Source organism: Gopherus evgoodei, chromosome 7 (genome assembly GCF_007399415.2).
Source record: "Gopherus evgoodei ecotype Sinaloan lineage chromosome 7, rGopEvg1_v1.p, whole genome shotgun sequence".
Taxonomy (NCBI): domain Eukaryota; kingdom Metazoa; phylum Chordata; order Testudines; family Testudinidae; genus Gopherus; species Gopherus evgoodei.
Genome location: NC_044328.1, coordinates 83316219 through 83342129, shown reverse-complemented (window position 1 = coordinate 83342129; position 25911 = coordinate 83316219). Strand labels below are relative to the sequence as shown.

Genomic DNA, 25911 nt, shown 5'->3' with positions numbered 1-25911 from the left:
TTTCTGCTGCTCATGGGGTGCAGTGTTTCGGTTTCCATTTCCATTTGGAGTAGACAGATTTGCATATTCACTATACAGTTCTTAGGAAACAGCCACACAGTGATTATGCAAATCCCTGCCCTTGAGCTAGTGCCCACCAGTCAATCAGAGTGCAGAGACTCATATAGTGTTGGGCTGAGAAATAACTGTACCGTGATTTTATGCAAATAAGACTCCCACAACCTGTCCCAGCTGGGAAATGCATATCTGAGTAACAATGCCATTGTGCATAGATATTTAGGGAGCATCCCTGCCCTCCGATGGACTGAGCCAATTGCAGGCAAGTATAATAAGTAATGCCAAGGTGCTGAGGATGGGCATGTGTCAAGGTTCTGGGTGATTTGGGGTCTTTTCATAGGGAACCACAAGATAAGAGTCCTGCTGCTTTTCAAAACATGGCAGAACATTTGCCTTTGACAAGGTTCCCACCAAAGGTTCTTAGGCAAAGTAAGCTGTCATGGGATAAGAGGGAAGGTCCTCTCAAGGATCAGTAACTGGTTAAGTGATAGGAAACTAAATGGTACAATTTCAGAATGGAGAGAGGTAAATAGTGCTGTCCCCGGAGGTCTGTACTGGGACCAGTGCTACTCAACATATTCATAAATGATCTAGAAAAGGGGTAAACAGAGAGGTGGCAAAATTTGCAGATGACACAAAACTACTCAAGAAAGTTAAGTCCCAAGCAGACTGTGAAGCGCTACAAAGGGATCCCACAAAACTGTGTGACTAGGCAACAAAACCGCAGATGAAATTCAATGTTGATAAATGCAAAGTAATGCACATTGGACAACATACTCCCAACTTTACATAAAAAATGATGGAGACTAAATGAGCTGTTACCACTCAAGAAAGAGATCTTGGAGTCATTGTCGATAGTTCTCTGAAAACATCCAATCAATGTGCAGCAGCAGTCAAAAAAGTGAATCAGATGTTGGGAATCATTAATAAAGGAATAGATAATAAGACAGAAAATGTATTGCCTCTATATAAATCCATGGTATATCCCCCATCTTGACTACTGTGTGCTGATATGGTCGCCCCATCTCAAAAACATATTAGAACTGGAAAAGGTTAAAAAACGGGAAACAAAAATGATTAGGGGTATGGAACAGCTTCTGTGAGGAGAGAGAAGATTGGGACTTTGCAGCTTGGAAAAGAGACAAGGGGGATATGACTGAGGTCTATAAAAGCATGACTGGTGTGGAGAAAGTAAATAAGGAAGTGTTATTTACTCCTTTTCATAACACAAGAACTAGGTGTCACCAAATGAAATTAATAGGCAGCAGGTTTAAAACAAACAAAAGGAAGTATTTCTTCACACAACACACAGTCAACCTGCGGAACTCTTTGCCAGAGGATGTTATGAAGGCCAAGACTATAGCAAGGTTAAAAAAAGAACTAAATAAATTAATGGAGGCTAGGTCCACCAATAGCTATTAGCCAGGATGGGCAGGGATGGTGTCTAGAGCCTCTGTTTGCCAGAAGGTGGGAATGGGCGACAGGGGCTGGATCACTTGATGATTACCTGTTCTGTTCATTCCTGCTGGGGCACCTGGCATTAGCCACTATTGGAAGACAGGATACTGGACTAGATGGATCTTTGGTCTGACCCAGTATGGCCGTTTTTATGTTCTTAAGAGGTAAATGTGGGACTTAGTAGAGAAATAGCTGCAAATGTCTAAGCTGGACTAAGAGGGTGGTAAGACTTTCAAACCTATTTATAAAGCTCTGCTTGTGCACCTCAATCTTGACCAGCCCATGATATGCATGTCATACTGTGGGGTGTGTTTTTGGTGTGGATCAGAGCCCACTGGAGACTAGCATAAGACCCACTAATTCATTTCAGTATGTAACAGAATCAGGATCAGAACCCTTCTAATGGAGAAGTTCTAGTTTCATTGACCCCTGTGCCAGCTCTTAAGTCTCCTTTGTTCAAGTCCTGAGCTGATTCATCATGAAGGAAGGACCATGTAGGTGATGTTCAAAACCTGATGAGCCAATGCTCCTGAACCGGCAGGTGGATGCATACCTTGGCATTCCAGAGCTCTGGAACGATATTGTTGAACAAGCTGTTGGCCATGAGCTCCAACTGGGAGGACATTACCACCAGACCCTTGAGGGCTTTCAGCAAATCCTGCAGTGTCTGTGCAATTACTTCCAGGAGCCGATTGTACCTGAGCAACAAAGAGTAAGATAGAAGTTCTGGGGAAGGAGCAGAGCAATCCAAGACCATGATTTAAGAACACTGGCTGAGGTCTTCCAGTGCTGAGGAATGAGACCATCACCATCAATGCGTAAAAACAACGCCCTTCTGATGTGCTGCACAACTTTAGCCCTACTGAAGTGTGGCCTTCTGGCCTGCAGCCCCAACCCAGAGAGACTTTTGAAGAGCATGGAAAATGTCTCTAAACTCTGACCCTATCAAAATGCTCAGCTAACAATGGGAACTTGTAGTAAGTTCTCTCCAATAAATGACACCTCTTGTCTACGTGGTTCTTTTATGTCTTTGAACCTTCAAACTTCAACTGCAGGATGAATTCCAGTGAATAACATGGAGTTCCTGTATTGAAAAGGCACTCGATTCCTGCAGGACAGGTGGGATTTTAAGGCTGTAGGCCCTATCTGTTGTCACTAAGGCAACATCTGAACCTAATCAAACACTGGAACTCCAGTCCCACCACATGTGGTGCAAAAGGCACTTGATACCTTCCACAAGGACCAGCTGAAAACGGGCTAAGTTTCTGCTTTCCCCTCTCCAGGAATGGCTGCTCTGAGAGCCTGCGTAGCCATTTCCTTTCCCACTGGGGGCAGAAGCTCACATGCCAGTTCCCCTAGTGCTTCTGTAGAGGAGGTGTGTTCCTGCAAACTGAAAGGCTGGGAGTGAGTAAGAGCTTTACCTGATCACCTCCTGCACCAACACTGTATTCATGGACTCCTCATACAGCACGGGGTATTTCAGGATCACCTCCTGCAGGTGAATGGGGTCAGGGACCTTCTTCAAGATGTCCTTTGATGTCTCCTCTACAAGCTAGAAAGTAGATGGAACAAGGCATGAAAAGCTGCTCTGGAAACAGCTTCTAGGTAGAGAACTTCAGAGGCCTTCTTAACTTGTCAGCAGAAGGAACGAGCCTGACCAAAGTCAAAGGGGAAATGAATCGCTTCTGCTCCCTGGGGCCAGACTTACACCTGGGGTTAGCAGTAACTTTGCTGCTAGTTATTTCCTCCAAAAAATGCTCCCTCAGGCAGGAATTCTTGAGTTGCAAAGTAAAAGCCTCTCCCTGACACTCTCTAAAAAAGTCATCCTCGAGGCACACAATGGACAGGCTTGTTGGGGAAATTAGGGCCAAGTATTTGTGGTGACAGACCACACGCAAAGGAAAGGATGGCTGCCAAGAGCGACTTGAGACACTGAGTGACTTGAGTTGGGGGAGGGAATATCTTTTATTGGACCAGCTTCTGTTGGTGAGAGAGACAAGTTTTCAAGCTACACAGAGCTCTTCTTCAAGTCTAGAGCTAGGTACCTACATACCTTTGAGGATCTGAGCCTATGTATTTAGCTCCTTTTATTATGTTGTTCTCTAATCCACCAGGAGGTGGCACAAACTCACCCGGCTGAATTGATACCACAGCTGTGTGTAGGAGAGGACATCTTCTTGTCAAAATACAGTGCACTAACCCCAATGGAAGCGCTAAGTCAAAATCAGCTGTTACACAACTGCCCAGCTTCCTGCCAGATCTTTTAGGGAATCTCATTCCCAACAAGGGTGTAATGGGAAGGGAACTACATTCCATCCCTATAATCAACACTGTCCACCATCCCAGAGCTGCTTTCGCTCCATGTACACAATGCCTACATGATCCCAAAACAGGAAACGCCTCCCCCATGTCTTTAGGAATGGGAGGCAACAAAGCTATAGCAGTGCTCAGCAATGCTGAACAACTGTTCCAGTCAGGATGTGAAGAACACTATCCTGTGAAAACTACCAAGGGAGTTACACATCCCCAGACCAGGACACAAAGGCTAATGCCCCTGCGCAAAATGCCATGTGGTTCTTAATGAGTAGAAGGGGTCAGGACACTATTTAATAGTTTCTGAATGCTACCTCCGGTTGCAGAGCACCCTACCTTCAGTCCTGAGCCAGGGAGAAGAGTGCTAGCTACTCACTAATAGCACGTCTTGTAGCTCTTGGGTTTTCCTTGGGGAACAGGAGCAAAGGACCTTCCCTCCAAGGACTGACTAGACCTGATCCTGCTTGCCTTGTAAAATCTAGCTAGAGGGACTATGGCTGTAGTAGGCAGCAGTAACCAGTGGAGGGCGGGCTTTACCTTTCTCTGTCCCACAGAGCACTGTATGTTACACTGAGCATGTGGCAAGCCCAGCAACTGTAGTTACACACCTCCTCCCTGCCGCGGCCTCCTGAGGCGGACGTCTTTGGCTGCAGCTGAATGATGGCCCCGAGCAGGGCAAAGGTCTCGTTCTGAGCAAAGGTGATGTTGGCATTGTCATGTAAGCTGAATATCTCCGGGGTGTCATTGAGTGGCAGACTCTTGATATATTGGATGTATCCCTAGGGTGAAATCAGCCACAAGATTTGAGGTGAGGAGTGTGCATTGGAAGGGAGGAGGGGAAAATAGCATAGCTATATTCTGATGGTTATTGGCCCAGCAGAGTTTGAAAGAGGAGAGGAATATGACACATGCCTTTGGACTTCCTGGCTTTTATACAGACTTGTATCTTACATGGTGATGCACCAACAGAATGTTGTCAGAGGTGGCTAGTTTGAGATGCCCCAACACCAGAAAGGGGATGGGAGAGGAATAAGAGAATGGTGATGAAGGGCTGACCTGGGAGGGAAGCTGAGAATGCTGTATGTGGGGTGGAGCTTGGCTCTGCACTAAAGGAGAAGGGATTTGAGGGCAGCGATCTGGAGAAGCAGCACATACCTCACCCACCTTGTCTCTTTAATGAGTGTATCTTTTATTGGATCAACTTCTGTTGGGGAGAGAGACCACCTTTTGAGACATGCAGAGCGCTGTCTCTCTCCCCAACAGAAGTGGGTCCAATAAAGATATTACTTAACTCACCTTGTCTCTCTCATATCCTGGGACTGACATGGCTACACCACCACTGTGTACACTCATCAAGATAGACAAGCAAGTGTCAAAAGCTGTAGGCTAATGCTGGTAAGGGTTCCACTCTGGGTCCACTTCGGGTGGTATTAGTCTAGATGATAATCTATACTCAAACTACATATTATAAGGATAGTCTTTGGGGATTCTGACAATAGCTACAAGTGACTGCAGAATCACTCATATTGCTTCTATTGCCACCAGAAATCCTCAGTAGAAAGTCTTCTATTGTGCAGCTGGACATGCTTTTGCATCATTATTATTTGTATTTTGGTAGTGCCTAGGAGCCCAATGTGCTAGGTGCTGTACAAACACAGACAAAGACAGCCCTGCCTCACGGTTCTGTGTTGATTCTCTTGTTGTGAAATGCAGGTACAGAGTCAGATAAAAGCGGATTTGCAGGCTTTTATTACCTTGTACTTTCTGCTAATTCACTCGGATATTATCACATTCTTCCAGAAGATGATCTCACATTTGGAGTCTCCAGATTCTATTTAGCATTCTGCTCTGTGCCTGTGAGGCTAGGAGACATGTGGGTTTACGAGCTGAATACTTACGTTAAGATCATAGGTGGTGCTGATCTGTCTGTAGATCCCTGACTCGGAATAAGCAAAATCCTCAGTTAGAACTTCTGGCTTGTAGAAATCTTCTAATATATTCATGATGCATCGCCTGTCCCAATCATCTGTCACTCGGCCTCCATAATTGATCTCGCCAGCTGTATACTTCAGAACCTGCAAAGAAAAATGTTACCTTAGAAGCAACATCCTACCCCAAAGAACTCATTGCAAATGTTAAGCTGGGACATGAACTTGAATCTCAGCAAGAAAGGAAGTGAAGGATGACTTGGTAAATCTTTGGGAAAGTCTGTCTCGCTGCATGGTCTGTTATAAATTTCTAGTCCATAGCACGAGGGAACAAGCCTGCAATGGTAGGAATATAGACTACTGCATGCAATATCTTTAAATGTATATGTTTTTTGGAATTATTGGTTGTAGGACAATCATTTCAAGGGGCACTCCAGTCCTCTGGTCTCCATGGCGAACACAGGGGCCCACCAGAAGCCCAGGGATGGCAAAGAATGGAGCTGGCCCATGGAATGGGAGTTATGACATTTCACGCAGGTTCCGCAGGGCAAATCATGGCTTGTATATTTTACTGCTGCTGGATTTGTGTGAGACTGCAAACAATTCCATGCAACTTTCCACAACAGTCAGAGGGGATGAAACTGAACACACAAGCAGATCAAGCTTCTGAAATCCAATGTCTCCTAGGTTGTCTCCAGACAGCTTCAATGATGCCCCCCATCGTTATCACACACTATACTGCTTCCATGGACTTTCCCAGTTGTGTAGAGTTCTACACTCACAACAGAGCACATGCAGCCCCCTTATGCACCAGCAACCTCTCCAGCGCCCATTCAGAGGTAAGGCAGACCAGCTCTCCATTCCCACCTTGTACGGGATGTCTGCATATTCGTCCAAGAACATCTTTAGCTGGCTGATGCAGATGCGGAGGTCTCCATCCGTGAACTCATATGGGATATTGAACCCCAGTGGCCCAAACTTCCGCCGCTCCAGAGCATTACCATGGAAGAGGCAAAGTGACAGCAGCAAGGCCTTAAACTCGGAGATCTACAGGACATGGGAACAATAAGAGGAACAAGGGTTATTTGACCAGTGGTTGGCTCTCTCTTTTTGGATGAGATATGTATGCTCTTAGGCACATCAGCAGGCGGAAGGCTAAAGTGCCCAACCTGCTGATTTCAGAAGGCTGACAAGGAGCCCAGCCCAAAGGTATGGAATATTGGTCCTGGCTATGCCATTTGGGAAAGTCATGGGCCAACATTTTCAAACTTGAGTGTCTAAAGTTATGATTCTAAATAAGCATATAAGGGTGAATTTTAGACATCCCAGTTTGAAAAGGTAGGCCACAATATTTCCAATAAGCCCCCAAGTTCCTGCTGTTTGAAATATGTGACAGAACCCATATTGCTGAGATTTCATGCCAGGAGAGGGACACTCAGCCCATAAGGCCCTACAAAACCAGTCTGCTCCTCAGTGATCCAATGGCAGCAGGAAGAATGAGTCTAGCCAAGTGGTCCAGGCAGAGAGCTGGGGGAAAGGATGTGGTTCTTACCTTGGAGCAGGAGTTCAGGAAGCCATCATTCAGGCTAATGTAGGACTTCAGCAGATTGGCCTTGACCCCTCGGGGGGGCTCAATGGTCATCTTGGAGCCATTCTGGAGGATGGACACTGGGAACTGGTTACTGGGTAAACTGGTGAGCCAAAGGCGAAAGTCACGGTGCACCTAGACAATTAAAGGGATTGTAAGTTGTAAGATGAGGTTCAACAAGGACAAGTGCAGAGTCCTGCACTTACAACGGAAGAATCCCATTCACTGTTATAGACTAGGGACTGAATGGCTAGGCAACAGTTCTGCAGAAAAGGACCTAGGGGTTACAGTGAACAAAAAGCTGGATATGAGTCAACGGTGTGCCCCTGTTGCCAAGAAGGCTAACGGCATTTTGGGCTGTATAAGTAGGGGCATTACCAGCAGATCGAGGGACATGATCATTCCCCTCTATTTGACACTGGTGAAGCCTCACCTGGAGTAATGTGTCCAGTTTTGGGCCTCATACTACAAGAAGGCTGTGGAAAAACTGGAAAGAGTCCAACGGAGGGCAACAAAACTGATTAGGGGGCTGGAGCCCATGACTTATGAGGAGAGGCTGAGGGAACTTGGATTGTTTAGTCTGCAGACGAGAAGAATGAGGGGGGATTCGATAGTTACTTTCAACTACCAGAAAGGGGGTTCCAAAGAGGATGGATCTAGATTGTTCTCAGTGGTACCTGATGACAGAACAAGGAGTAATGGTCTCAAGTTGAAGTGGAGGAGGTTTAGGTTGGATATTAGGAAAAACTTTTTCACTAGGAGGGTGGTGAAGCACTGGAATGGGTTACCTAGGGAGGTGGTAGAATCTCCTTTCTTAGAGGTTTTTAGGTCAGGCTTGACAAAGCCCTGGCTGGGATGATTTAGTTGGAAATTGGTCCTGCTTTGAGCAAGTGGTTGGACTACATGACTTCCTAAGGTCCCTTCCAACCCTGATATTCTATGATTCTAAGTGCGCTGATGTTAAGTTTAAGATATATGTTTACTAAGGAAGCTTAATGGAAGCCTTCTTAACTGGAGGTCCTCCTCCCTCACTACCAGCCAGTGCTCTTCCCAACTCAGGTGGAACAAACTTTTCCAGAGGGATCCATTTCTCCTGAGATCCCCTGTGCTCAGAACCACTGGAAACTCTTTCAGCAGAGATGCCCTGCTCAACTACCCAGCCACATTAAAGGCTTTTCTGTTGATGAGCAGACCTATCCCAGTTAGATACCAAGATGTGTGGCACATTGTTATTGCCCAAAGTGCTAATACAATGCAATAATCTGCCTGCCAGATTTTCAAATGGGTTTTATTAATGAAGTAGGGTAATCCAACAGCTAGAAAAATTCTATTGCTATCACATGGTGGGCACATCTCTGGTGGGCATCACCAGAGTGGATGTAGCTGCTGGACATAGTGCAGTTTTTCTGTATCATGTGTGAGCAGTTTGAGGGCAAAGAGCAGAAACACTCAGACACAGTCAGACATCAAAGATGATACAACAGTCTAGGAGGTAGCTACGTCTCTGCCTGTTGATGGCTTCAGAGATTAGGACTACTACTTTGAAGTCATGACATGGACAGACCTGACCTAACTAGAGAGTTAATGAAGAACCAAGAAGTGGGTGAATCAAGTAATCCCTGCTCAGTATCACTGGCAAGATTCAAAGGTAGGTAACTGCAGTCCAACCCAAATGCAGCTTTTTTAGTGAGCCAGCCTGTGGCTCACTGGTATCTGCACTATACTGTGGAAAGAAGCAAGCATCTCTGGATAAGGTGGGTATGAGCTGTTTGCTTAGAAGAAGAAAACAAGTGAGAAACTGCCACCAACAATGGCCTCTGTCAGGCAGCTCCTGGAAGATGCAATTTATCAGTCATACATACAGTTATGTATATTCAAGTGTCCCCTGTTAACACTGGATTGGAGATAGATAGCACAGGACATCTTGTTCCTAAAATGACGGTGCCACTACCTGCTCCAGAAGTCATCCTCGTCTTTGTGCAATGTGGCTTTGAGAGTACCCGTGCAACAAGGAGCTGCAAATGCTGCAGGTGGTGTGCTCCGATGTATGCAACTGTGAGTGATGAGAGTAGCAACAGAGTATTGAATGCATTGGATACAGATTCTGTGGGGGAGTAGAAATGTTTCAACTATCTGCCGATTACTGTGGCTACTTTTGTGACTAAATATAACTCGAGGGGGTGTTGCATTAGACATTCAGTAGCTCATAGTTAGATGTAGGGTTATATAATGTATGGTTATATTTTGTTATTCAGACGCTATATTTGTACAAGACATTCTACAGTCCTTCTACTAAGAGTCATTTCTGTTATATAAGTAGTTTACATGTATTACTGCATTCAGTAAACAGATAATTACAGTTGTACCACGTGTGCTTTAGACTGGCCTCCGGTTGAGCAAAAATATGGTTTATATTAGGAGGTAGGTGTCTTCTTATCTGCATAGCTTCCTACAAATCGGAGACCAAATTTTTCTTCTCATATCAGTCCACTCTACAACAATGGCAAATATTTTGATGTATTACATGGTGGAAACAAGCTCATATTGTCATAACCAATGGCACAAAAGTATGAGAAAATGCATAAAATCACTGGGGCTAAATATTTCCCAAACTTTCCCAAACTGTACTATTTTGAGTACATAGTTGCATTATCAGTTAAGCTTCCTGCTCATTTTGCTCAAAATTAAGCTATGTTTCTATGAGTTATGGTCCTTTCTGTGATTTTATGATTCTTTTCAGATTGGATGCCCGATAACATTTACACATTACGTGATATAGAAAAACTGCTTTCAGCACCTACAGCCCTCTTGGTGATGACCACAAGATATGTGCCTAACATGTGGTAACAATTACATTTTTCTAGCTGCTGGGTTTCCTCTTAGTGCCCAAAATGAGTCCAGGCTTGTAGACTAACAGACCCACTGGAGACTTTTCCACTGGACATAGGCCTTGTGCTATTGTGCTCTCTGTAGTGTTGTAAGCTACTACCCACTCTCTAGCCAACTCAGGCAGCTCTCTGTCATTGCCCTCGTCCAGACTACCCCGCCGTATCGGCGGGTTAAAATCAATTGCTCGGGGATCGATATATCGCGTCTAATCTAGACGCGATATATCGATCCCCGAGCGTGCTTATATCGATTCCGGAACTCCATCAACCCCAACGGAGTTCCGGAATCAACATGGAGAGCCGCGGACATCGATCCCGCGCCGTCTGGACGGGTGAGTAATTCGATCTTAGATATTCGACTTCAGCTACGTTATTCACGTAGCTGAAGTTGCGTATCTAAGATCGATTTTCCCCCCCAGTCTGGACGAGCCAATTGAGGAGGCTCTCTGAAGAGAGAAGAAAGCTCTAGAGTGACAAGGCCTGGCCATCATTCCTCCATCAGATCAGTAACATCTGTAACTTCCTTAAGAGGGTTGGTGTAACATAGATGCTTCAGTGTCACTCCAGGCTGGAAATGTCAGCCAGTGATTATGGCAGTAAAGGGTTGATGGCTCCAAGCACAAGGCAACTGAGTGACCAGGACACTAGTGCAATGTTCCATCATTGGGATGGAAACAGCGGGTGGAACTGGGAAGGTGATAATGGAGGGAGGGTACTTAACTGGACTGGCAGAATAGGAGCAATTATAGTGCCATCGAAGTGATGTCACTGAGCTGATATATGAAAAGGTAAGTATTAAGAATTGTTAACATTGGGCTGGAGGAGGAGGTGTGCACAGGGCAGCAGTGCATCATGGAACTGGTGAGTCACATCCTATCAAATAGGCAACTAACCCTGCCCACACTGAATGGGTGTCAGAAAAGAGATCACAGGATAAGATAGTCTCCTTCCTGGTTCAGAGGAAGCTGGGTAAAGCTGTGGAATAAAACATCAGGCTGAAATTCAAGGAGAACATCCATGTATGTGTTTGTGTAACCTTGTCAGGATTGATGCTCTCCATGAGTCTCTCCAGCGAAGGCATCCAGCTTGGGGCTAAGTGGCAGTTCTGGAAGAAGACCCACTTCCCACGTTCCATAGCACTTCGCATCATAGCCTCGGCTCGGGGACCCTAAGGAAGAAAACCAAAATTCCCCAACTTTACCATACCTACTGTATGCTATATTGTTTGTTAGAATGACTGCATGTGACATCAGTGCTCAAAGACATTCAAACCATTTAAGCTACTTTTCCACTCAACTGTTGGTCTGATGCCCGCATAAACCAAATGGCAAAATTCCAACCAAAACAGTGTCTCAGAAAAGCATTTTAACAATATAAGAGGGACATAGGCCACAGTTAAGTCTATGCCTGAAGTTAGTTTTGCTTTCCACCTGCTTTTATAATAAAGGTTGTTTTTTTTAAATCTGCTCCAAAAGAGAATTGGAGAGAGAAACTACAAACTACAAATGTCCATTCTACAAATGTCCATGTCAATTCAATGGCATTTCTAAGCCACTGAAGAAATGTGAGTGGATGTTGCTGCTTAATGAATCCCTCAAGCCACTAGGAACCTTTGTGACCAGCTGGGACCAAAGGGGGCGTTTTCAGAATGGTGGGGTAGGATTTAGTTTTCCTGGAGTAAACCCTTATGTACTGAGATGACTATATTGCTCAGAATGAGTGAAGTGGAACTAGTGGATTACCTGACCCTGGCCCAGGGAAATAGCCGTCAGCTTCTTGGAGAACTTCATTTCTTCAGCAAATTTGTAGAGATCAGCAGCTGGGTCTGTCCCAGGTGAGAGCACGAATATCAAAGGCGTAGTAGAAGTGGACTCTTTGAACACTGCAGTGAGGTCTGAAGTCTGAAAGACAGGAAGGCTTCTCGCTCAGAGTAATATCTGATGACTTGTGCTGGGGAGGGCAAGCAAAGGGAGAAGGCATTCTCTCAGGTCCAACGGCCTGCCTCTGCCACTATGTTCACTGTCATGTCTGTCCTCAGGAATCACAGTCTTCCTGATGAGTGGAAATTATCTGTTCTAGAGACAGGTCTTTGACGCAGATAATGCTTCAGGAGGCCGAGTGCAGAGGCCTTTGCTTCCTCCTTTTTTAACTTATTTGCCACTGTATCCCTGGGGGCCTGAACCAAAGCTCAAGAAAGCCAAAGGGAGTCTCTCCATTGATTGTAGCGGGGTTTGGATCAGAGGGCTGGTCCCCTTCTATTCCTTAGTTATCCATTCTAACTCTTTCCTCTTTTCCCCGCATCAGTCACTCTCACTCACCCTGTGGGCAATGTCTTCCACCACCATATGCTCCAGGAACCATTGATCTCTTCCTCCTGTTGCCTCCAGTGAATCACTGCCTGGTACCACCACTGAAGCCCCTCTGAAAATCCAGCCCCTTTTATATGGATTTAGGTGCCTAACTCTGGGCAGCCATATTTGAAGATTGTGGCCCGATGTGTAACTGGTTTAAAATGGTGCATCTGGCAGGCAGACAGCTACCCACACACTTCTGCCTAGACATGTCTTTTTTACCCTAATCGAACAGAAGCCATTGGCTGACACGTGGGAATTCCTGCATTTTCTTTACAGAATGCTCTCAAAAGGGTTGTTTGAACTGCTTGATGTTAAAACTGGCAAGCAGACGATATGCAAGGACTGCTTCTCAGTCTGCTACCCCTGGCTCTGCCAGGGCTTTGACACTGGAGGCCCAATTCGTAAATATGGGGATACTTCTCATAAGATGTTAAAGTCCCACCTTTGGTTGCTGACAGGCATCAGGTGCATAAGCTAGTTACTGAGACCTGCTATACACAGTAGAGGGGGGCTGGTATAGCTAGGGCAGTTAGGGGTATGCTTGTTTACAGATATAGGCTATGTCTACACTTCTGGCAGCCGATAGCGTACAGGTACTACACGTGTGGCTGCACATTGCAGTGAAACCCTCCAGCAGAGGGGAGGCAGAGGAGAAAGGCTCCAGCAGTGGGACACTACACTGCTAACAATAGCAGTGTAGATGGGAAAGGTGCTGCTTGGGTGCGTAGAAAGCTATACAGAGTACAGACCCTAATAGTTCAGGCATGTAGGGAACTTACTCTCCTCTACTCGCCTAAACTGGGCCTCACCGCCTAGACTGCTATCTATACCTGTGTTAGCTAGGCATGCAGCGTCTCTACTCTATGCACAGCCATGATGGTAGACGTACCTTAAGTTAGATCAGCACGACCCATAGTATGGATGTAGCTATATCGGTATGAAGAAGCCTTGTAGCTGTATAGGTTATTTCCCTTCCTATATGAGAACCGCTATAGCATAAAGCAACTTCATAATGGTATAAATGCAACCACACTAGGGGGGTTGTGCCACTTTCATTATCCTAGTATAGTTAAAGCACTATAGCTTTCTAGTGTCGACAAGACTGTACATGCCTAAATGCTGCTTTGCACTTCCAAGTGATATATTAAGGATGCTGCATTGAAAAACTCTGCTCTGCACAATGTTGATGATGGCGATGCTTGCTTTGCATTCCTATGGCATCTTTAACCCACCTCTCTCACATGGCTTTAAAAAGGCTGGTAAGTACCTACCTTTTCCAGATGGGAAAACTGAGGCACACATCCTTCCAATGACGTGCTCAAGTTCTCAGAGCAAAGTGGAGTACAGAATCTAGGCCTTCTGCCTTCCTAATCTCTGCTGTAACCTCCAGCCATGCCTCCTCTCTGCCTTTGATCCTACTGGGTCAGGGCAGGCAAACCACGGCCCACGGGCTGGATCCAGCCCGCCAGCTGTTTTAAGCCAGCCCCTGAGCGGCACCAAGCGGCTCAGCCCCACTCCAGCTGGGGCTCTGGGTCGGGGCCGCACCACACAGCTCAGCCCCGCTCTGGCCGGGCTGCTGGGTGGGGGCCGCACCACACGACTCAGCCTCGCTCCGGCCGGGTCTGCACCCCTGAGCCTCTCCCCATGCCCCAACCCTCTGCCTCAGCCCTGATCCCCCTCCCGCTCTCTAAACCCCTCAATCCCAGCCCAGAATACCCTCCTGCATGGGGCGGCTCTAGCTTTTTTGCTGTCCCAAGCACGGCAGGCAGGCTGCCTTCGGCGGCTTGCCTGCAGGAGGTCTGCCGGTCCCGCGGCTTCGGAATACCTGCTGCCGAATCCGCAGGACTGGCAAACCGCCCGCAGGCAAGCCGCCGAAGGCTGCCTGCCTGCTGCCCTCGCAGGGACCGCTAGGGTGTCCCCCGTGGCTTGCCGCCCCAGGCATGCGCTTGAAGTGCTGGTGCCTGGAGCCGCCGCTGCACCTGTACCCCAAACCTCTCATCCCCAACCCCACCCCAGAGCCCAACCCCCATACCACAACCCCAATTTTGTGAGCATTCATGGCCCTGCATATGATTTCTATTCCCTGATGTGGCCTTAAGGCCAAAAAGTTTGCCCAGCCTTGTACTGGGTAGTCTTCAGTGTATGGTTGTTAGTTCCACATTAACAGTAATTCTGAGGTTAAAGGGCAGTGGGTGTATCCATCACCACCCAATACTCACTCAGTGAGTATAGACAGTGTGGCTGGTGGATAGAGCACTGGACTGGGACTCAGGAGGCCTGGATTCTACGCGTGGCTCTGCCACTGGCCTGTTGACTTTGGCCAAGTCACCTCAGTGCTCAATGCCTCAGTTTACCCATCTGAAAAATGGAGATAATGACACTGACCTGCTTTACAAAGGGTTTTGAGATCTATTGATGAAAAGTGCTGTATAAGAGCTAGGCATTATTTAAACAAGGGATGTTGTAAAGCATCCATTTAAAGCTAAATCAGCATCTGCCGCTAGCCTGGCTGGGGTGATCAAGGGCAGCGCACAGTCAGTTTGCATCATTCCCATCCATTCTCAATGGAAATGCCTTCTGCCATGGCATTGACCAGTTACCTGTGGTTCGATAAAGCGCTGGTCCAGATTCATGGCCACAAAATCCTGCATGGCGTTGGTGACCTTATCCCCTCGCAGACAGCGTAGGGGCAGCAGCTTCTGGAAGGAGTCCAATGTGCTGTCCCACTTCCCAGGCAAGGGCTCTCTGCAAGAGAATCACACACTGACTTTGGGTTACTCTCTGGGGATGGAAACAGATGCCAAATACATCAGCCCAAGGAAAACAAGTCTCCTAAAACCAGGTGAATATGCACCAGGATTTTCTGAGATCATGTGTGGTCAGTGCCTGGATTTTAGTGATTCTTTTTCCAGGCAATATGGCTGTATTATTGCGGGAGAAGGGTCTGTACTGCCCAGGGCCGGCTCTAGCAATTTCGCTGCCCCAAGCATGGTGGCACGCCGCGGGGGGCGCTCTGCCGCTCGCTGGTCCCGCGGCTTCGGAGGACCTCCCGCAGGCTTCCCTGCAGAGGGTCCGGTGGTCCCGCGGCTCTGGTGGACCTCCCGCAGGCGTGCCTGCGGATATTCCACCGGAGCCGTGGGACCAGCGGACCCTCCGCAGGGAAGCCTGCAGGAGGTCCACCAGAGCCCACTGCCGCCCTCCCGGCAACCGGCAGAGCGCCCCCCGCGGCATGCCACCCCAAGCACGCACTTGGCGCGCTGTGGCCTGGAGCCGGCCCTGGTACTGTCCACCACACAGAGACAGATTTCAGATCCACAGTTAAGGGGTGAAGGACTCACCTGTGCGGCTCAGCACTGTCAAAAATTGCACGGAACTCCTGGATATTGTCAACAAAATCATCCGCAAAGCTGGAGAAATTCTTCAGGTTGGTTAAGGCCAAGATGTCACCCCAGGCTCTCTCATACAGCCACTCAGGAGCTGGGTTCTCTCTCATCCTTTTAATAGCACCTCCAGACAGGAGATAACGCCATTCATCCTGTGGACCACACAGCACACATTTACAGCCAGCCTGTTCAGCCTTGAAGATCTCAGTGTCATACTGTGGGACACAGTCACTACTGCGTATAGCCTTGCTGGGGCATGAAGAACAGTATGAACCAAAGGAGGTGAACCAAAGTAGGCCTGCACTTGGCAGAATAGCAATACACCACATATTAGCTAACCAAGTAAGCACGTTCCTGGCCTGAGAGGACATTTTGTTCGAATGAGCAGGTACAAGATACAGGATAGTAATGACACATGGAAAGTAATATGTAAGTTGTTCATATCAATGTATAAAAGGAGAAGTCACAGGCAGGGCCGACGCTGCCATTTAGGCGACCTAGGCAATGGCCTAGGGTGCCAGAATTTTTTTGGGGGGCGCTATTTTGCCGGGGGAGCAGCACGCGGGGCCGGTGGACCTACTGCAGTCATGCCGGCGGATGGTCCGCTGCTGGAAAGGCTCCGGTGGAGCTGCCGCAGTCATTTCGGCGGAGGGTGCGCTGGTCTAAAGGCTCCGGCGGACCTACCACAGTCATGCCTGTGGCAGCTCCACCAGAGCCTTTCCAGCAGTGGACCGTCCGCCGGCATGACTGCGGTAGGTCCACCGGACTGGCGGGGGGTGGCGAAATGGCCGTCCGCCTAGGGTGTCAGAAACCCTGGCGCCGCTCCTGGTCGCAGGAGAGGCATCTTTGTATCAGTGTAGGGGACAGCACCCTGTTATGCTGACTGAGCCTTTACCTTGTCACAGGCATACATGTGTTAGTGTCCCTGTGACCTGCAGCACAGGGCGCAAGTACCATGCTTTGCTGACAATAAACCTGGCTGATCGCCTTTGCCACCGAACCAAGCCTGGTATTCATATAGAAAAATCACATCGAGGTCCGCTGAATCAGCAAGCTGCACTCTTTGCTGCTGCCGAGTACGCAGGAGCCCCCAAAACCAGCAGCAATAGCAACACCCCACAGCACTAACACTATGTTAAAGAAACAAAATTCTTACAGTAACTTCATGCTGTGTTTCCCTGCCTTACTGTTCGAATCTGACAGATGCATGTGGTAAGTGACAGATCTGACCATACAGTCACAGGATCAGATCTGTAGATTTCCTCCACAGTGCTCTGCCAATGCACCTCAATCCTTATCTCTCTAGGATTTGAGAAAGTCTACTACATTCGCTAGAGACTCTACAACTGGCAAATGGGTGGTTAATTCCCTGCTACAGAGTCCTGTTTTATGAGCAGATGAGGTGGTTTGGGATCTCATTGTGGCACAAGGGGTTCCAGGGTTAAGTTCACTCAGCAGCACTGCATAAAGCAGAAAGCTAATTAACAAAGCAAGAAAAGGAAGGACACTGACATCTAACCTGGAAGGGAGTCTGGTGGCACCTTAAAGACTAACAGATTTATTTGGGCATAAACTTTCGAAAGTGTATGCTCAAATAAATCTGTTAGTCTTCAAGGTGCTACCAGACTACTCGTTGTTTTTGTGGATATAGACTAACACGGCTGCCCATCTGAAACTTAGTCATATTTTGGTTAGCCCATTTTCTGTAAAATCCCTTTTCTTTAGCCAGATTCATCTTGATCTTTCTGGAAGCAAAGCTCTGCATGAAAGCCCAACCCTTGCAAACCCCTGGTTATTTAAGCGTGGTAAGACACTCTACCATCTGCCAATCCTCTTGTGTGGCAATGAAAAGCTGTTTTAATGGGACAGATAGCAGAACATCCATGAATGAGCCAGAATTGACCACCCTGAATTCCCTTTATTTTTGTCACAGCCAAATACTGGAGAAAGGTGTGTGTTGTAGACTAAACTACCTAGAAGAGACCCCTGGAGATTGAACTCATGTTTTGATGTATGAACATTTGGAAGATTCAGAACATCAACCTAACAGATGACCAGGATGAGTAACTCTTCCCTTATGAATAGAAACTTGGGCAGACAATCCAAATCATCAGACCCTGGTGGTAGAACTATCTGTACAGACAAAGTACGCTGGCTCCCAGTTTCAGGAGTAGGCGCAGTCTGGACTTTGGCTGTTCCAGGATATCCTCTCATTTAAACAGACAAGGGAGTTTGTTTACTCACCATGTTGATTTTCCCTTCATTCATCATGATCCGGACACACATCAGAAAGGCAAACATGAGCTTGTGCTTCTCAAAGAGACTGCGGCATACATTGCTGTAGAGACTGAAGGTGAGGTAATTGTTTATGTTCACTATCCGCTTCTTCAAGGTGTCTGAAAAGAACCAGGCACAGAACAGCAAATGCCGAGAGTGGAGGAGAAAGGACCCATACTTGGTACAGACATGGCCCTTTGCCAGCCGGGCTCTGGGTATGTTTCAGTGTACAAGTTTACATGTGTAAACTATGCAGGGAGCTCACATCCCTCTTAGCCCCTTCCTGCTGTCCATCTCAGCTTCCTTCAGATCTGGCTCAGGAAAGTTTGCTCCTTCACAAGGAACAGTGGGGTATCCAAACCTGAGGGCACTGACTCAGGCAAACACTAAGAAGAACCTCCAGATGTGGCCCATTATAAATACACTTACGATATAACTGTTAATTGCAGGTGCATAGAATATTGCTGTGGTATGTTAATGAACCATGCCCCCTGTTTACATCTTGGCACATGCATCTGGCCTGGATATCTGTGCTGTTCCTTGGATGTCAGCAAAGTGGCAGTGGTTGAGGGAGATGAATTTACCCTTGCATCAGTTTCAAGGTTACTCTGTGCTGCCAGTATTTTAAATGCCCTGATCCATGAAATTCAGTATTTCTAATTAACAGCAGCAGTCTGACCAGAAATTAAACATCTTTGCATGGGACTGGCCTGGTGTCCCAGAGGCAGGGAAAAATGCTATCAGAGAATGGATCAGAGCTCCTCTGAGCTTTGTCTCGCTCCTCAGAAAGTCATGCTGATGACTTCTTGTTGATAGACATTAGAATGAGAGAACTGGGAGATGCTTAGGCTCTGAGAGGCACTTGAAGGGCTTAATAAAGTTTACTGCAAGGAAAAAGAAATCCCCAAATGAAGGAGTGGAGACACTCACTGGTAAGGACAAGCTCTTTACCCTGTTTTGAACCAGGTAATAATCTGGCGCTTCAGAAGAGAACCATTGGAGGAGAAAGATGCTCCCAGCCAGAGAAAATTCTCTAATGCTGGCAGTGCCAAGCTGGCTGATGTAGGATGCCTCCATGTTTCATCTTGAATTACAGCTCTGTGTGTTTCTCAAAAAAGAAGGAACTTTCAAGCTTGAAGGCAATGAGGCCACATTCAAGCAACTGTGGCAGTAAACAATTATAGCTAGACTTAGATCCAGCATAAGCACGTTTAGTGGAGTTGCAGCAACTCCACTAAACCTGCCTATGCCAGATCTAAGTCTCACACTTGAACTAAGGCTGAATTTGCCCCCAGGTGTTGAGCAAAGTCATGCAATGATCACGTTTTCACAGCAAGCACCCTAACCCTTCAGAGGTACCTGCTCTCTCGGAGTTTGAGATTCCGGACAAGAAGATGTTAAGGAACCACTCAAGCGAATACTGATACATGGGGTCAACGTTGGACAGGTCAGAAACGCAGAAGTAAAGGATCTGAGTGCGGACAGCTACAGGCACGTACTCCAGACGAGTGATGTCGATGTCTTTTTCTGTCTGTTCAGCTATTTTCACTTTGGCCTGTGGGAATATTCAGAGGCATCACAGCTGCACATTTCATGTTTCTGTAAAGGATTAAACTGACCAGGGCTAGGTGTCTGTGCCTGTGAATCAGTCACTTACCTGGATTTCCCCTGCTTTTAGCTTGGATGCCTCCAGCACTTTGATGAGCTCCAAGTCATCGACAGGATTTCCCTCAGAGGAGCTTAGCCGGTAGAGGATCTGATCCTCTATCTCCTTCAGCTCTTGTCTCATCTTGGCGTTGCTAATGATCAGCTGGTTCTTGGCCTCTTCTAAGTCTGGTCGCTCCTCAGCTACCACTTGTCCCAGCAACTGGTCTTCCAAGCCACTGTAACAAAACCCTTGGACGTTATCGCTGGGATGTTGGAGCATACCCCCATGTTTCACCTTACTTAAAAACTGCTTGCTTACACAATCAGACAAAAATACAAAAGTGTCACAGCACACTATTACTGAAAAATTGCTACCTTCTCCTTTTTACCATATAATTATAAAATAATTTCAGTGTATAGTATACAGAGCAATACAAACAAGTCATTGTACGAAATTTTAGTTTGTACTAACTTTGCTAGTGCTTTTTATGTAGCCTGTTGTAAAACTAGGCCAATATCTAGATGATCTGATGTACCCTCTGGAAGACCTCTACGTACTCGTGGTTGAGAACCACTGATCTAAATGTCCCATCTCCTCTGGAGTCACATGGTGCAACTATCTATGGTACGTACATGGACCCCCATCACTATAATCCTTGAGTATCTCACAAAAGCCCAGCATGGCAGAGAAAGGCTATTATCTTCATGAATCACGGAGGAACTAAGGGCTTGTCTCCACTTTGCACAGTGATCGATCCACCAGGGGTCGATTTAGTAGGTCTAGTGAAGACCCACTAAATCGATCACCAATCACTCTCCCATGAACTCCGGTACGCCGCTGGAATGAGAAGCATAAGGTGAATCGATGGGAGAGTTTATAGACTCATACGGTCAGAAGGACCAATCTGATCATCTAGTCTGACCTCCTGCACAAGGAGGCCAAGAACCCCACCCATCCAATTTTATAACAACCCCTATCCCAGGACCGAGTTATTGAAATCCTCAAAATTGGTTTGAAGACCTCAAGCTGCAGAGAAACCACCAGGCAAGCGACCCGTGCCCCACGCTGCAGGGGAAGGCGGAAAAACCTCCAGGGCCCCTGCCAATCCACCCTGGAGGAAAATTCCTTCCCGACCCCAATATGGCGATCAGCTAAACCCGGATGCATGTGGGCAAGAGTCACCAGCCAGCACCCAAGAAGGCATTCTCTGCAGTAACTCAGTTCCCATTCCATCCAACATCCTCCCGCAGACCATTGAGCAGACCTATCTGGTGGTAATTCCAAGATCAATTGCCCAAATTAACGATCTCTATCATAACATCCCCTCCATATACTTATCAAGCTTTGTCTTAAAGCCAGGAAAGTCTTTTGCCCCCACTACTTCCCTCGGAAGGCTGTTCCAGAACTTCACTCCCCTAATGGTTAGACACCTTCGTCTAATTTCAAGTCTAAAATTCCTAATATCCAGTTTATCCCATTCGTCTCGTGCTTACATTAGTACTAAACTAAATAATTCCTCTCCCTCCCTAACGTTAACCCCACGATATATTTATATAGAGCAAGCATATCTCCCCGCAGCCTTCTTTTGGCCAGGCAAACAGCCAAGCTCTTTGAGTCTCCTTTCATAACGGCAGTTTTTCCATTCCTCGGATCATCCTTGTAGCCCGTCTCTGAACCTGTTCCAGTTTGAATTCATCCTCTGAACATGGGACACCAGAACTGCACACAGTATCCAGATGGGGTCTCACCAACGTCTTGTATAATGGTAACTAACACCTCCTTATCCTTGCAGGAAATACCCCGCCTGATGCAGTCCCAAAATCGCATTTGCTTTTTTAACAGCCGTATCACATTGGCGACTCATAGTCATCCTGCTATCAACCAGTACCCCAAGGTCCTTCTCCTCCTCCGTCGCTTCCAACTGATGCGCCCCCAACGTATATTCCAAATTCATATTATTAATTCCTAAAGCATAACCTTGCACTTTTCACTATTGTATTTCATCCTGTTTCTATTACTCCAGTTTACAAGGTGGTTCAGATCTTCCTGAATAGTATCCCTGTCCTTCTCCGTGTTAGCAATACCCCCCAGCTTCGTGTCATCCGCAAACTTTATTAGCACATTCCCGCTCTTTGTGCCAAGGTCAGTAATAAAAAGGTTAAATAGATCGGTCCCAAACCGATCCTTGAGGGACTCCACTAGTGACCTCCTTCCAGCCTGACAGTTCACCTTTCAATACGACCCTCTGGAGTCTCCCCTTTAACCAGTTCCTTATCCACCTTACAACTTTCATATTCATTCCCATCTTTTCCAATTTGACTAACAGTTCCCCGTGCGGAACTGTGTCGAACGCCTTACTGAAATCTAGGTAAATTATATCTACAGCATTTCCTTTATCTAAGTAATCCGTCATCTTCTCAAAGAAGGAGATCAGATTGGTTTGACACGATCTACCTTTACTAAATCCGTGTTGCAATTCGTCCCAATTACCATTGACCTCTATGTCCTTAACTCTCTCTCCCTTAAAATTTTTTCCAAGACCTTACATACTACAGACATCAAGCTAACAGGCCTATAATTACCCGGATCACTTTATTTCCCTTTCTTAAAAATAGGAACTACATTAGCAATCCTCCAGTCTACGGCACAACCCCCGAGTTTATCGATTGCTTAAAAATTCTTGCTAACGGGCTCTCGCAATTTCACGCGCCAGTTCCTTTAATATCCTCGGATGGAGATTGTCGGGCCCTCCGACTTCGTCCCATCGAGCTGTTCAAGTACGGCCTCTACCTCAGTTGCGGTAATATCCACTTCCATATCCACATTCCCGTTTATCATCCCTCCATCATCGCAAGGTTCCTCACTAGTCTTATTAAAAACTGAGGCAAAGTACTTGTTTAGATGTTGGGCCATGCCTAGGTTATCCTTAACCTCCATTCCATCCTCAGTGTATAGCGGCCCCACTTCTTCTTCTTTGTTTTCTTCTTATTTATGTTGCTGTAGAACCTTTACTATTGGTTTTGATTCCCTTTGCAAGGTCCAGTTCAATGCGGCTTTTAGCCTTCCTCACTTATCCCTACATGTTCTGACCTCACCAAGGTAGCTTTCCTTACTGATCCTGCCTTTCTTCCACTCCCTGTAAGCTTTCTGCTTTTGTCTAATCCCCTCTCTGAGTTGCTTGCTCATCCAGTTTGGCCTACAACTCCTGCCCATGGTATTTTTCCCCTTTCTTGGGATGCAGGCTTCCGACAGTCTCCGCAGCTGCGACTTAAAGTAATTCCAGGCCTCTTCCGCATTTAAATCCACTAATTCCTCCGTCCAATCCACTTCCCTAACTAATTTCCTTAACTCTTTAAAATTAGCCCTCGAGAAGTCAAAAACCCTAATCCCAGATCTACATTTGTTTATCCTTCCATCTAGTTTGAACTGAATCAGCTCATGATCACTCGAACCAAGGTTGTCCCCTACCACCATTTCTTCTACGAGGTCCTCACTGCTCATCAACACCAAATCTAAAATGGCATCTCCTCTCGTAGGTACTTCAACTACTTGATGAAGAAATCCATCCGCTATCACATCCAGAAAAATCTGACCCCTATTATTCTTGCAAGTACTCGTCCTCCAGTCTATATCCGGAAAGTTGAAGTCCCCCATAATCACGCATTTCCCCTTTGTGTTTACTTCATTAAAGACATTAAAGAGGTCTCTATCCATATCCCAATCAGATCCCGGCGGTCTGTAGCACACGCCAAGCACTATCTCAGGGGAAGCACTAGTTGCTTTTTTACTCAGTGTGATTTTTTGCCCAGACAGACTCTGTCTTATCCATTCCATCGCTTCTTATTTGCTACAGTTAATTAATCATTGATGTACAAGGCTACTCCACCACCTTTGCCTTTCTTCCTGTCTTTTCTAAACAGCACATAGCCTTCAATACCCGTGCTCCAGTCATGAGTACTATTCCACCAGGTTTCAGTTATCCCTATAATATCCGGTTTCACTTCCTGCACCAGTAACTCCAGTTCCTCCATCTTGTTACCTAGGCTCCTCGCATTAGTGTACAGACCTTTTAATTTTCGGCGTTTGGCGTCAGTGACATTCTTTCCCCCGTCGTGCAGAGACCTTTTACCACCAGCATCACCAGTTACTCTGGTTTCTACTCCACTATTCCTCCTTGGATCAAATCGTGGGACCGCAAGAGTATCCCCTCTCACTTGGTTTACTTTCCTCTCCAGGTTTATTCCGGTGTGGAAGATCTCCCCGAACATCTCCCAACCATCTCCCCCAACTTCCTAGTTTAAAGCTCTCTTGATGAGGTCGGCGAGCCTCCATCCTAGAATTCTATTTCCCTCCTTGCTTAGATGAAGTCCATCCTGAGCGAACAGTCGTCTATCCGTAAATGCTTCCCAGTGACCGTACATCCCAAAGCCCTCCTTATAACACCACTCCCTAAGCCATCTGTTGATCGCCATAATCTTGTCACTCCTTCGTCGCCCCGCTCTAGGAACTGGCAGAATCCCACTGAAGATCACCTGAGCCTCGATGTCTTTGAGCCTCTTCCCCAGTCTGGCATAGTCCTCCTTGATACAGTCCAGCGAGTAACTAGCCATATCATTCGTTCCCACATGAAGGATAATCAACGGATTCTTTCCCGCTCCCGCTAAAATCGTATTCAGCCTCAGGTCCACGTCCTGTATCTTAGCCCCTGGCAGACAGCACACCCTTCTGTTCTTCCGATCAGGTCTAGTTACAGGCCTATCTACTCTTCTCAGTAAAGAGTCTCCAATCACGTAGACTTGCCTTTTCCTGGCGACAGTGTGATTCTGCGGTCTATCCCCCACAGCAGGTGGTCGCAATTCCTTTTGATTTGTATTCGCCCTTACAATCCTCCTAGGGCTCATACTTGGTGTCGCCTCCACTGACTCCTCCCCTCCTTCTGCAGGACTAGCTGCTCACCTCTTCTTCCTCGCCTTTTCTCCTTCAGCAGCCTGCTGTGCTCCATCTTCATTTCCCAACTCAGCAAAACCTGTTCCTGAGTTCTATTTCTCCATCGCTGGCCCGTCTTTTCCTCTGGCTGGTTCTCCTAGTCACGTGCTTCCACCGTCCACTTTCTTCACCCAGCAGCCCCTCCTCAGAGTACTTTGGTCCTGCTTCTATCAGCTCGTCTGAGCTTGTCCCCTGTGCCTCATCATGTCTGTGTTCCATCATCTGCTCAAATCCCCTTCTAAACTCAGCCAGAGTTTCCACTTGCATCTCCAGTCCCCTTACCTTTTCCTCCAGCAGCTCTATCAGGCGGCACTTCATGCAGATGAAACTCCTTTCAGGTGCTCCCTCTAGGACCATGTACATGCCGCAGCTACCGCATCCGGTCATCCTCAGTGTGTCTGCACCTGCTACCTCCGCCTCCATCGTAGCACTCCAACTCTGTGCCTGACAATCCACGCCTCACACTACACTGCAGGCCACCAACAAGCGTTGGGCTGCTGGCAGACCCCTGCCTCTTCCCTAGTCTGCCTTCCTGGTTCCTCTGCCTTGGTCTCCCCTGTAAACTCCCACTGAAACTCCCCTGTTAGCTGCTCTGTTCGCCGCCTCCTGTGCCGCTGCAGCTGACTGTGCCGCTGCCTGAGTGCCTGGCTCCTTATATAGGACCCCTAATCAGGTAAGCCCCGCCCCCCAACTCAGGGCTCAGCCTCGCTCCCAGCACACAGCCCCTAGCAGCCTGCACACACACTCACTCACACACAAACACCACAAACTACAAAAACTACAAAAACCTGCTCCTCCAACAGCACTCCCACTGAAACTCCCCTGTTGGTGTAGACACTGCAGTGGGTTGATCTAAGGTACGTCAACTCCAGCTACGTTATTCACAGAGCTGGAGTTGCGTAACTTAGGTTGACTTAGCCTTGTAGCATAGACCTGCCCTAAGTCACTTGCCCAAAGTCAGGAAGTCTGTGGCAGGGCAGAAATTGAACCCAGATCTCTAGAATTCCAGGCTCGTACCCTAAGCACAGGAC

General features: G+C 47.1%; 1 protein-coding gene across 5 annotated transcripts in view; it reads right to left on the bottom strand.

Annotated features, from left to right (window-relative positions):
• Positions 1 to 25911, bottom strand: part of DNAH1 (dynein axonemal heavy chain 1) — a 144992-nt gene that overhangs the window by 2834 nt on the left and 116247 nt on the right. For 4 of the 5 annotated variants that reach the window (XM_030568242.1, XM_030568243.1, XM_030568244.1 and 1 more), the window contains 13 exons: positions 19904 to 20129; positions 19606 to 19801; positions 18214 to 18365; positions 15925 to 16121; positions 15187 to 15331; positions 11975 to 12133; positions 11269 to 11400; positions 7309 to 7479; positions 6624 to 6803; positions 5727 to 5903; positions 4437 to 4607; positions 2937 to 3067; positions 2069 to 2213 (listed from right to left, as the gene is read on the bottom strand). In XM_030568242.1, coding sequence (XP_030424102.1) covers positions 2069 to 2213; positions 2937 to 3067; positions 4437 to 4607; positions 5727 to 5903; positions 6624 to 6803; positions 7309 to 7479; positions 11269 to 11400; positions 11975 to 12133; positions 15187 to 15331; positions 15925 to 16121; positions 18214 to 18365; positions 19606 to 19801; positions 19904 to 20129 — 2182 coding nt within the window. The remainder of the gene's footprint in view (positions 1 to 2068; positions 2214 to 2936; positions 3068 to 4436; positions 4608 to 5726; positions 5904 to 6623; positions 6804 to 7308; positions 7480 to 11268; positions 11401 to 11974; positions 12134 to 15186; positions 15332 to 15924; positions 16122 to 18213; positions 18366 to 19605; positions 19802 to 19903; positions 20130 to 25911) is intronic. The other variant, XM_030568245.1, reaches the window with a different exon arrangement.